The sequence below is a fragment of the Hemicordylus capensis genome, chromosome 3 (genome assembly GCF_027244095.1).
Source record: "Hemicordylus capensis ecotype Gifberg chromosome 3, rHemCap1.1.pri, whole genome shotgun sequence".
Lineage (NCBI taxonomy): Eukaryota > Metazoa > Chordata > Lepidosauria > Squamata > Cordylidae > Hemicordylus > Hemicordylus capensis.
The window spans coordinates 343,593,603-343,606,651 of NC_069659.1; the positions used below are offsets into that span (position 1 = coordinate 343,593,603).

Consider the following 13,049-nt stretch of genomic DNA (forward strand, 5'->3'; position numbering starts at 1 on the left):
TGGTCCTTTTCTTTGGTTCTGGCGGGCCTCATGAACAGCTCTTTTAAGCCCATGGCTACTATCCCTCTTGGATTCCTATTGTTCAAGACAAACTTTCTCATCGCAGTCACCTTGGCCAGGTGAGTTAGTGAACTGTGCGCCCTTAGATCCAACTGCCTTTATGTCCGATTATACAAAGATAATGTTGTCATGCATTTTGATCTTTCCTTTATTGCTAAGATAAATTCAAGTTGTCACATCAACCAAGATGTGATCCTGCTGGCCTTCTTCTGTAACCCACAGACTGACTTGGAGCAGTCCCTCCACACGCTGGATGTTTGCAGAGCGCTTGCCTTCTTTCGTGACAGGACTCGTCCGTTCTGAAAGGATAGCAGACTCTTTATATCCTACAGGAAGGATTAAAAAAGTAAGGAAATCACTCACCAATGCTTGTCCCGCTGGATTGTTCAGGGCATAGTAGAAGCCTACAAAGCCCAGCGTAAGGATCTGCCTCAAGGTGTAAGGGCCCACTCCACTAGAGCAGTAGCCTTGTTGGCTGCCAGCTTGTCAGGCGTCTCCATGGCTGAAATTTGGAGAGCTGCCACCTGGTCTTCAGACAACCCCTTCATCAAGCACTACGTGTTAGACCTTTAGTCCTGCAAAGATGTGCACTTTGGGAGGGGTGTCTTGAAGCAAGTTCTATCCTAACTTCATATGGGGTAAGTTCAAGTAACCCGCCTCCTGGAGGAGCTTGCTAATCGCCCAGTTGTGTGAATACACTAGGATCATGTCAAGGATAAACAGGTTGCTTACCTGTAACTAATGATCCTTGAGTGATCCTAGGTATTCACACTTCCCACTCTGCCTCCCCTCTTTCTTGGAGGTTGTATTCTGGGCAACGTCTCTTTCTCATTTACCTCTTCTCTCATTCACCTCTCCAATTCTGCTTACAATGGTCACTGACGTCCAGCAGTTGTCCAGGAACCGAGGAGAGTGGCGCTCCGGCTGCCTATTTCGATGGACACATGTGTGCTGTGGGCAGAGCTGGGAGCGCTGCGCAAAGCTTGTAGAATCTTCCCAAATGGTCTTCTGCGCAGGTGTGTATTCCAGTTGTGTGCATACCCAGGATCACTCGAGGATCATAAGTTACAGTAAGCAACCTGTTCTTTTGTCTACACGGACTGGTAGCGGCATCTCCATGGTTGCAGGCAGGAGTTTCTCTCAGCCCTATCTTGGAGATGCCAGGGAGGGAACTTGGAACCTTCTGCATGCAAGTAGGTAAGTGCTCTTCCCAGGGCAGCCCCATTCTCTGTGTGGAATATCTTACAGCAAACAGCGCTCACATGTAGTCTCCCATTCCAATGCAAACCAGGGTGGACCCTGCTTAGTAAAGGGGACAATTCATGCTTGCTACCACAAGGCCAGCTCTCTTGGTCTTGTGGTAGCGGGCATCCTCTCTGGGAACCCAGCTTGGGATCCAGTTTATATCACTATTATTAGCACATTCAGCCGGTAGCATCTAAATCTGATCAGGGCATGTCTAGTCAAGCCGTCCTCCCTTTTCTTTCCCTTCCCATATGTTAGCTTACAGCTCCCTTGTCTGCCTACAGACAGCCTTCAGCTGTTGTTTTCAGTCAGCTGGTGTCCGCGCGTTTGTCAGCACTAGAGTGACGCTCGTTGAACTTGACCAGATGGTATCAGAGGGAAATATACCCTACTGACTGCCCAAAAATAACAGCTTCTCGGCTGGTCTTTTCTCCTCCCCTTCTCCCGCTCCCCGCTTACAGCATTGGTTATTTTGCTCTGCCTGCTGTCGTCTGCTGCTCCTTCTTTCTAATGTGGTTTAGGTGACCTTTTGTTGCTCTCTTTTAATGACCTCACCGTTTTAACTGTGATTCTGACTGAACTTCAGACAGCTTCCAGACCCTTAGAAGGGAAATACGCTGTCCTGTGACAGTTCTCCATATTTGCTCTTTCAAATAGTTTAATAAGCTTGGTTTGGCTGACCGGAGCTGGAACCTCCATTAAAGGAGAATGGAAGCTTGTTTCATGATGCTGTATAAGCACCTGTGGAAGAGCACACTAATTTTGGAAGAAGACCCTTTATCAAAATAGCTTCTCTGTCACCCAAGTACAGTAGCTTCAAGAGAACTGTCCAATATGCCTCCCCAAATTTCCTCCCAATTGTGGGTGTGTGTGTGAGGGAGGTGGAGCTAACACTGTATTTAGTTCTTTTTTCTGTTTGCGCTGAAAAAATCTGGGGGGAAAGTAACGCAACATCCAGATTGGATTACTCTAATGCTTTCTACCTGAGACTTCCTTTTGAAGTTTGTCTGGAAACAAAACGCAGCTGCTAGAGTTTTAACTGATGTCTGTGGATTGGAACATAGAACTCCGATCCTCTACCATCTTCATTGGCTTTTTGTTTCCAGGTTCAATTTAAGGTGCTGGAATTAACTTCCAAAGCCCTTGTAAGAAGATGTCCACAAACAGAGGGCTTTATAATGTAGGAGAGCAAAGGTTGTCATAGAAACAATGTATGGAATGCTTGGAACTTTTAAAAGAAAATGACAGGTGATGACAGGAAGACGGGAGTGTAGGTTAGATAGGGACTGGTAGGGGAAGAAGAAATAGCTCAGTGTGAGAGCTCCTGTATGAAACTGAGCAAAGGAGTTGTGCAGGGTGTTTTGTAGGAAATCTTGGGGATTTATTGGTTAGAGACTGTAGGAGACCAGTGGTGAACTGGGGCAGTACTCTGGGTTTCGAAAGTCTAGGTTTCAGCACCAAGTTTTAAAAATAAGATAATATATACCTGACCTAAACAATTTAGCAAACTTAAGGATGGTATGTGTCAAGAAAGTAACACGCTCAGTATTGTGCTTCACAACTGAACAAAATAGCAACATTTTAATGGACTTTATGTGCCCTGCTTAGCAGAGATTCTGTTATTTTAAAACAATAATACACTTGTTCTTCCATGTTTTACAACTCATACTTTTTCTTCATATGTACTGTACTATACTGTTAAGGTAAGGTAGAGTGTGCCGTCAGGTTGATTTCGACTTCTGGAGCCCACAGAGCTCTGTGGTTTCCTTTGGTAGAATACTGAACATTTATCCCTACCTTGCGCTCGCAAGGCTATGTCACTAAGAGGATATAACAGAAAACAATAGCCCCAATAAATATATAAATGTAGATTATATTGAAAATAGAATAATAATCTATACATGGTAATATGAATAAGTTGTATAAGGCAACTTATACGACAAATTGATAAATAAGATATAAAGTACATCCAATAACAAAGAATGGATCTTTTTGCTACCAGTCTATCAGAAACCTTTGAAGAGAATTGGCACATCACAGGAGAAGACCTGCAGTCTCCCATGAAAAAGATTGATTCTACAGCATTGAAATTTTGAAGACGATTTTAGTGATATCCTTGGAAGAATATATGAACTTTCATTAATTCTTGAAAAAGAAGCTTGAAACAGCATGATTACTGGAGTGCTGTTGTTTATATACTTAGTTCTTTCATTGGATGTACTATATTGTTGTTGGATACACTTTATATCTTATTTATCAATTTGCCTTATACGATTTATTCATATCACTATGTATAGATTATTATTCTATTTTTGATATAACCTACATTTATATATTTATTGGGGCTATTGTTTTCTGTTACATCATTGGAACTGTTAGTTTGCTTCTTGGATTATCCTGTTCAGATCTTATACACTTTTTGTTTGGTACTAAGAGGATATATTCACTAAAGGCAGGGTAACAAACCTTATCATATAGTGGCAGTGTAAGATAAAGTCCAAACAAAACAGGGGGGAAACCCTAATATTGAATTACGTGAACATGGTAATTCAACCAGTGAAAAACAAAATAAAATTTAAAACACATCCTTGAATATGGGGTGGGCTCAGGCGGAGATCTGACAGCCCTTAACAGCCTAGGACTTGGATACTTAAAAACCATCTACTCCCTTATGTACTGGTCCTGCTCGATCTCCCATCACCACTAGAAATATGGCTGATGGGCATGAGAGGCTGGACTTTTTTTGGTGGTTGTACAAAACTATGGAGTTCCCTCACTGCATTCAGGTGGGTGCTTGGGACATACCTGTTCAAACAGCCATTATTAAAATGTTTCCCAACCTTTTCCATTCTGAGGCACAATTACATTTAAAAAACAGGGGAAATGGCGCTTCCCCCGCAAGCAAATATACCAGGCCTGCTCAACTTAGGCCCCCAAGTGGTTTTTGAATTACTACTCCCGTAATCCCTAGCCACAGTGGCCAATAGCCAGGGATTATGGGAGTTGTAGGCCAACATCTGCAGGAGGGCCAAAGTTGAGCAGCCCTGAAAAACACCCTTTTTGGTTTTTTTTGCAGTGGCAAAGCTGTTGCACAATTCTTATTTATTTTTGCTTCGTCCCTCCTGGACATGTCCTTCCTGGTACATTATGGGGAGAGTTGGCTCCAAAGGTGGGGAGTTGAAACTTCCCGATTTTGAAACTGAAACGGAGCTAGTCCACTTGACACATCAGCTATGGCACACCGCTTGAGAGATATTGGATTGTGGGTGCTGCTTTTGAAGTGTCTTCACCGGTTCCTTTTGATGTTGCTAATTTTGGTATGTTTGTTTTATATTGTGATTTTATTAGGATTTCACTGTAGTGATATGAATTTGGCTAAATAAACAACCCTTGTAGGAAGTCTGCACACTTGAACTCACAAGGGATCTTGCACTTTAGGTGTTGAAAGGTTTCATCTACAAAGGATGTGAGAGCACAGCCATCCCTGCAGGCTGCATCAAGGTGAAAGAAAACTCTTTAATTCTATGCTGCACAACGCATTAGATATTCCAGAGCAAGGTTTCTTAACTTTGGGCCCCCAGATGATGTTGGTCTACAACTCTCATCATCCCCAGACATGGCCTTTGTGGCTGAGGATGATGGAAGTCCAACAGAATCTGGGGGCCCAAGGTTAAGAAACACTGTTCCAGAGCATACTAAAATCAAGAGGTCTCTTCATCACACTCAAGCTAGGATAATGTGAAGTGGTACCTCTCTGAGCATGGGCAGAGTATCTTACCTTCACTGCACACAATCTGTAGGCATTTGGAAATGGAGGGAAGGACTTCTCAATCAAAGGAGCTCTAGGACTTCTGTCTTTTATAAAAGTAATTCCAAATATAGGGCTTGCCCCCACCCCATGCAGGTAACTCAACATCAAAAAGGTTGCTGCTGGACATCTTCAGGCTGAAGTGACCGACTTATGCAAGACCAGAAATTGCCTTGATTGCTTTATTCAGCAATGCTCTACGGAAATAAGGCCCCACTCGGGGTGTAAGGGAGGCCCCTCCAGGGCTTTGCAGCATGTTCCAACTTGGCTGTTGTCTGCAGGAGTTCCTTTGGCTTTGTTCAGAGGACCTTTGTTGTGGTTTGGTAGTCCAGCCCTGCTAAGCTCCTACACTCAATCCAAACAGTGCTGTATCCTCTCAGTTGGGCTAGTTGACCGCCAAAATGTTCCCAACTGAGTCCTATAAAGAAAGGAAAGACAGCCTACCCCTGAACTGCACCATCGTAGCAGGAGGCAGTAGACAGCTTCTGCTGGGTCCCAAAGAGTTTTTTCCTCCAGATTCTCCTGTGCGGTGAGGCACCTTGGGGTCTTTACTAGCCATTGCACCCTGTTTACACCAAGGTTTCCTCATCTGTCTGCAGTGCCCCGCATCTTAGGCAGATGTTTTTCCACCTTTAGCACCTGAGACCTTTTTGACAAGAGATGCCAGGGATTGAATCTGGGATCTTCAAAGTGCAACATATGTACTCTTCTACTGAGCTGTAGCAGAAAAGAACACAAGATCTTTAGTGGATTAGAACAAAGGTCCATCTAGCCCAGCATCCTACTTTCTATTCTGGCCAACTGGATGCTTCTGGGAAACCCAGAAGCAGCCCATATAAGACGATCAGGAAGTTGATGTTGAAAAATTGGATTCAGTTTAAGTTCAAGTTCATCAATTTTTTTTTTTAAACTCACCAGTGTAGTTCCAGTTCAGTTCCAGTTCAGGTGCCAACTTTAAAAAGTAGTTTGGTAACCAGTTCAGACACGTGTAAACCAGTTTTTAACATACTGTTTTAACATACTGTTCATGCAGATCAATATGAAATCCATATAGGATTTGAATGACTAAAATTAATGTAAGTTTTATTGCCCTTTCTCTTTGCTCTTTTTTGGTGGGGCTTCTCAGTGCCAACAAATTAACTAACATCCAGTTAATGCTAAACATTTGGATTTGAAATAAGTGACATCTCCTGTGTTTCTATGTAGTATCTTCTATATATTTAATTCTCTAAGGCATAACCGTGGCTTCCATGCGTGGAAGCTCTTGCGAGAGTTTGCATCAGCTGCCAGATAGCCATGGGCAGGCCGCCTCCAGGCAGGCCAGTGGCGAGGGAAAGCACCCACCAGGCCAGCTGGGGAGGGAAAGCACTGGCCAGGCCTGTGGGCAGGGAAGAAAAGCGCTGGGTGCCATCAAGGCCAGCAGGTGGGGAGGGAAGGGAAAGCAGACTGGGTAGGGGAGAACGGACTGGGACTGAGGGGAGGGAGGAGAGACAAGGAGGACTAGGGGCGCAGATTCTCTCGCCATGATGTATAGTAAATCAGAAATGCATAGAGGTTCACAGCATGACATAAGCAACGCCATTATGTTTAACTAAACTCAAGGATCTGCTCTGCTAGAAGGATGCTTACTACTGTGTATTCTCTCTAGTAGTCTTCCATCCCCCATAAGTTAGAGTGACCGTGAATGTAGAACAATTTTGAGATAAGGCTGTCTGCCTGCCTGCATGCATGTTTGTGGTTTATTCCCTAATCTTAGCAAGTCATGATGACGTATTTGCTATGTAGCTGAACAACATGTTATTCTGGAGAACAATTTTAAGAGTATAAATGTATGCTCTCTGTAATGGTCCTTTGTCCTGCTTTGAGCATAAGCCAAAGTAGTACCTCTGCAGAATAAAAGCTTTGATCTTTAAGACCTCTCATCTGGGCTGATTATTGGCTCCATCTGCCCAGAAAAGAACCTCCCCTACTGAGTCAAGTCTACCCTAATACATCAAGTGGTGCCGTGTCTCGGATTTGGGGTGAAATTAAGGACCCCACTGGGCGGTGCGTTCCCTCCGGGGCTCTTGCTGGGTGAAAAGGCATGCCGGCTACCGGGAAGTTTCCCGAGTCCTTTTTCACAGGCAGAGCAGCCCCCGAGTGGCCACCACAAGTGAAGGAGTCTAGAGAGGCAGATCATTGGGTGCAGTCCGGCCGGTGGGATGGGGAAGCGTGCAGGGGTTAATGTCCCAGGTTATTGAGGTTGCATATTATTGGGGTGAGTATTGTGCAGGCCTAGACACTATTGTGGATTTAAGTCCCATTGTAGTCTAGGTGCACAAGATTGGTTAAAGTCCTACTCATTGGGTTGGTCCAGGGCTGCTCGGCTTCGGCCCTCCTCAGCTGCTTTTGTTGTGCAGCTGGGGGCCTGGGTTGAGGGGGCCTGGATTACTCCCACCCGCTGGATTTAAGTCCCGAGCCCCATATGGTGATGGGGAAAAGCTCAGAGCAATTTTGAAAGGGGAGTCATGAACCCTGTTGGAATGTGTTTTATAGACCTCACTGGTTCTTGCGGGTGGCGTCCCGTTAAGGAAAAATGATTGGTCTTTGTCAAAAATATGGTTTTGTTATGACTTGGATGGAATGAAATGACTTTTGGAAGTGATATTGCAACTTCTGTTGTTTTGTACCCGGGTGGGAATTGGTTATCCACTTCTGTCCAGTTGGTTGTCCACTTCTGCCTGGGAGGTTTGTTTAACATTATATGTTTTAAGGTTTGTGGACTGAAATTGAAAGAGGCAGGGAAGGCTGTTTTTTCTCTCTCTCTCTTTCTTTCTTCCTGCTGGAATCATGTTATCTGTGTTCGGTTCCCAGCTGCTAGTTGTTTTGGCTGGGAGAAAGGGGGAGACAGTTTCTTTTGTTTCAATGCTGTTCAGAATATGTAGTTCATTTTGTTGTGTTTTTATGATGGTGTTTAGTTGTAACACTGAGATGGGAGCTTCCCTGCTTCCTCTCACAAATGTTACTATGTGTTCAGTGTTACTATGCCCGATGTTAATTCTAGGGGAACTGTGTATAACTCTGCCCCCCCCCCTCGCCACAAAGGCAGAAAGGCTTTGTGATAATATATACTATTGTTTTCCTTTTGTTTTCTGTGTGGCCTGTGGTTCTGTGTGGCCTGTGGTTATAATGAACTTGCTTGAAATTGCTTGAGTGGATGTGTATACACTCAAATTTACACAAGCCGCTATATTTTCGGATATGGGGTCAAGCCCATGGCCACAGTGTCTATAAATCTCCAACATGCCACTCCATACATTTCATTCAGTTTAAATAAAAACTTCCCTTTTGTCCCTCAAACTTCCAACCACACAGCAATACATTCCATCAGCGGCTGCGCTTTCACCCTCGCCCCCCTTAACCCAGCTAAAGCAACAACAGCGGCTGTTTGGCCTTGAACAACAGACAGCAGACAGTATGAACAACAGACAGCATGATTACAGCAAAACACAGTTCCAATTCCTCTTTTAATTTCATCCCATAAACCTCTGAACATATACTGGTAAACAAACTTCCCAGGCAGAATAGAAGAATCTGCTAATAGTAAAACACACAAGGGGGGAATCATTACAGTGGGCTGGCAGGTACCTTGCCAACAGCGACCAATGTGGTCTTCCAGAACCCACAACCCTTATCTACCCGTCTGGGTACAAAACAAAAGCAGCTGCAAGATATTTCAATAGTCCATGGACAAAAACCAATCATTACCTTCTTCCTCAACGGGTCACCGCCCGTAAGAACCTGCCAGTTCCTTAAAACACACTCCAACGGGGTTCATGACTCCCCTCCTGATTTGCTCTGAGCTCTCCCCATCACTATGTGGGGCCTGGGACTATTAACCCAGTGGGTGGGACACTATTAACCCAGTGGGTGGGACCAAGTGGGACATTAACCCACCCTGTGCACCTGGACTATAGTGTCCAGGCTTGCACAACACTCACCCGTTCCTTGGGACTCTAACCCTTGCGCGCTTCCCAACCAATGATCTGCCTCTCTAGACTCCTTCACTTGTGGTGGCCACTCGGGGGCTGCTTTGCCTGTGAAAAAGGACCCAGGAAACTTCCCGGTAGCCGGCATGCCTTTTCACCCAGCAAGAGCCCCGGAGGGGACGCACCGTCCAGTGGGGTCCCTGATTGCACCCCCATATCTGAGCCAAGGTCAGCTAGTATAGACATATTTCATCAATATTTATGTTACAGGCACTTCATACCAATGATGCATTACCTTCAATCATTTTTTTTTTTAAACCCAAGAAATAAAGATGCTGGTCATCCTGATAGAAAGTGCTTTCTGCATTCATCAAATCCATCATATTCCTTTGTTAGGATCTGATGGCTTGCATTCGCAGTACTGTCACATTTTGGATTGAGTGACTTCATTGGAACACTGTAGATGTCTTTAGTCTTTTTTAATTTGTGGTCCTAAATTTTCGATATCACTAGCCACTCTCTCCTTTTCATGTTCAAATCATGTATGAGAACTGGCTGTTCCTCTTTCTCTGCAATTCCTCCTGAGTGGGAATTGCCTGGAGAAACCTCAGTGTGTTACAGAGTGGTAGGAAGACAGTTTCTGTAACTAGTGTGAACTGTGAAAGAACCACAGCCATTTTGACAATCACAGCTGTGATTGTTATAGCTTCCATCATTACAAAAACAGCTAAAGGCAGTTTCCCAGCCCAGTTGCCATGGGTGTTTTGCTGCATGATCTTATATGCAGGAGTGTGTGTGCATGTTTGGGGGCATTTGGCTCATATGTGTGAAGAGTAAGGAACAGTGCATGTATAACAAGTGGGCCGTTTTCTCAAAAAACTTTTTAAAAGATGCCTGAGTATCTTGGGGTTGATTTTATTTTTAAAGGACAGTTGATTACCCCAGATTAGTGGCTGACATCCAGATTGACATGTGTGCACAGAAGAAAAAAGTTTCATGTATGCTATGTGGAAGTGTGACTTTTGCTAATCCTCCCTTCTCTCTGCTGCCCCTGATGTCTCCTAAAATAAGTCTCTGGGAGTGCTGCAACCCTTGGGGACATATTTTTTTGAGAGCATCAGGGACTGTTGGTGGGGGATTGGTGAAAACCACTCTTCCCCATTGTGCTTTTGAAACTCTGTTCAGTGCACATGTCAGTAATCTGATGTTGGCCACTGTGGCTGGAGCAGCATTTCCCAACTGGTGTGCCAAAGCTGACTCACTCTGTCAACTCAAAAAGCAGGGAGTTTAAACTCCCTGTCTTTGGAGATATCTCACCCCATAATAACCTTCACTATCCCCATCACATATTAAGGTCATTAAGATAGGTCTGACTCCAAATGCTGCCAGCTCATCTGGCGGCAGCTTGGGAGTGGACCTTCTCTGTGGTCTCTCCTGGAGTGTGGAATGCGTTCCCTATAGACATTCGTAGTTTAACATCTTTACCAGCCTTTAAAAGAGCCCTTAAGATACATTTTTTTAGCTTGGCGTCTAGTAATTGTTGAATGTTTTAAAATGTTGTTTTAATAGCTGTTTTGTTCTTATTGTATTTATTTGTGTGAACCACTTTGAGCTTTTGTAGTCAGGTGGTATATAAATTAAATAAATAATAAAATAAGTAATGCACTGGGGAAAACATTCTTTCCTGGTGCAGAAGGCTGAGATTTTAAATTGCTGCCTACTGTGACCCTCTACATAGAGTACTGGACAAGACTGATCTGCTACATATCTATGGATTTGCTGCTCAAGCGTGCAAACTTGATATCTTTCTGGTAGGATTGTTGTACTGGAATTCAGGCTTCCACTAAAACAAGATGAGATTCTAGCTTTATGAGGCTGGGAAATGATTGCTGACCCCCCCCCCCCCAAGTTTAAAGCAGTTTAAAAGAGAAATTGGTATTAATTGCCCTCCCACCTTTGCCTTTGCTAAGCAGGACTCACAGGATTGTATATTGCTTCTAAAATGTGCTTGATCAGAAATGACAGCAGAACAAGAAATGTGTGTGTACACCATGTAACCCCGTTTACTGAAGACGTTCTTAGGAGGGTTATTTTTCACCCTCCACCTGCATAACCAAAAACTAGCTGGTTTGCAAAGGTTCTCACTTTTGCCACTCAGATGTGAAGAAAAAAACAACAATGATATGAGTGCTATCATCAAATCTTGAAGGAGCCAGAATTTAATTTCCATTTTTATGGGACTGAATAAACATTTCAGATTCCTAGGTGCCACAATCCAAATTCGAGGCCCTTGCCTAAACAACCCAGTGCTTGAGACCTTTCCAGATCTGTATGAAAGCAGTGTCTGACACAGAGACTCTAGTTCCTCAGCTCCTCTCTTAATGCTCTGTTTGCTTTTTCTGTTGCAGATCTAGAGTCCAATGGTGATTTAAGCAATGATGATTATGAATATGAGGATGAAGCCAAACTTGTCATATTTCCAGATCACTATGAAATCCCTTTGCCCAACATAGAGGAGTTACCAGCATTGGTGAGTGAGTATGGGTGTTGGACAAAGAATTGGGATGACGCTTGTTTTGGAGACATGAGGAATGCTTTCTTCTTTTAAAATCATGCTTCTTTTTAGATTTATTCTGAGTGCCATGTTTCGAGATTGTCAAGAGGCCGTAATTTCAGACAATCTGACTCAAAAACTCTTGCATAGAAATGCTCTTGCAGTATATCAATGAGTAAATGCTTCTCTGTGGGAGGGCAGGATGCCTCCTTTTCTTAAGGAGGCCTTTATTAAACCGCTTTCTTGAAGAAAACTATGCTGGATCCCTCAGAGTTAGCTAATTACAGACCGGTTTCTAATCTTCCATGGTTGGGCAAGGTGGTTGAGTGTGTGGTGGCCTTTCAGCTCAAGGCAGTTTTGGATGATGCAGATTATCTAGACCCATTTCAAACTGGCTTTCGTGTGGGCTATAGGGTTAAGACTGCCTTGGTTGGCCTGATGGATGATCTCCAACTGGCTATTGACAGAGGGAGTGTGACTCTGCTGGTCCTTTTGGATCTCTCTGCAGCTTTCGATACCATCGACCATGGTATCCTTCTGGACCGCCTGTGGGAGGTGGGATTGGGTTGCATTGTTTTACAGTGGTTCAGCTCCTACTTCTCCGGTATATTCCAGATGGTGTCACTTGGAGACTGTTGTTCCGCTAAGCGAGAACTGAAGTGTGGAGTCCAACAAGGCTCCACACTGTGTCCAATGCTTTTTAACATCTACATGAAACCACTGGGAGAGATCATCAGGAGGTTTGGTGCTGGGTGTTATCAGTAAGCTGATGACACTCATATTTACTTTTCCATGCTGACCTCATCAGGAAATGGCATATCTTCCCTAAATGCTTGCCTGGAGGCAGTAATGGGCTAGATGAGGGATAACAAACTGAAGTTGAATCTAAATATGATGGAGGTACTGACTGTGGGGGGCCAGGACTAGAGAGATGGTTTAGATCTGCACTCCCCCTGAAAGATCAGGTATGTAGCTTGGTTGTTCTCCTGGACCCAAAGCTCTCCCTGGTTTCTCAGGTGAAGGTGGTGGCCAGGAGCACTTTTTATCAGCTTCGGTTGATATGTTAGCTTCAGTTGATACGTCTTGTTCAGTTGGGCACTGAATGAATGAACGAACAGATAATGCATGAATGTCAATGTGGTGCTTTTAATTTTTTTAATTATAAAAAAGACCTCCCCTGGCCCCCCTGCAAAGGCAACTCCCAGAAAGCATGGGCAAGACTGATAACTGATTCAGCTTCATTTTGCTGTTATGGACATCTCGTATTCACTCTGTAGCAGAGAGAAGTGCTGTGAGTTTTCTCTTTCCTATTCTGTATGTTTTCACCAGTGAAAGAATCTCAATAACAGGACTGAGAAAAACCACTGAGGGGACCTTGGAGAGCTCCTTTCAGCCACAGTAGGCCATACTGGGC

General features: G+C 44.1%; 1 protein-coding gene and 1 long non-coding RNA gene across 6 annotated transcripts in view; one reads left to right on the top strand and one right to left on the bottom strand.

Annotated features, from left to right (window-relative positions):
• The window catches only part of USP13 (ubiquitin specific peptidase 13), a 134,691-nt gene that overhangs the window by 48,779 nt on the left and 72,863 nt on the right, over positions 1–13,049 (top strand). For all 5 annotated transcript variants that reach the window (XM_053312282.1, XM_053312283.1, XM_053312284.1 and 2 more), the window contains one exon: positions 11,490–11,611. In XM_053312282.1, coding sequence (XP_053168257.1) covers positions 11,490–11,611 — 122 coding nt within the window. The remainder of the gene's footprint in view (positions 1–11,489; positions 11,612–13,049) is intronic.
• Positions 191–2,493, bottom strand: LOC128352085 (uncharacterized). Its single transcript, XR_008320198.1, has 3 exons — positions 2,289–2,493; positions 897–988; positions 191–386 (listed from the first exon to the last, which is right to left on the bottom strand). It is a non-coding gene; the product is annotated as an uncharacterized LOC128352085 (long non-coding RNA).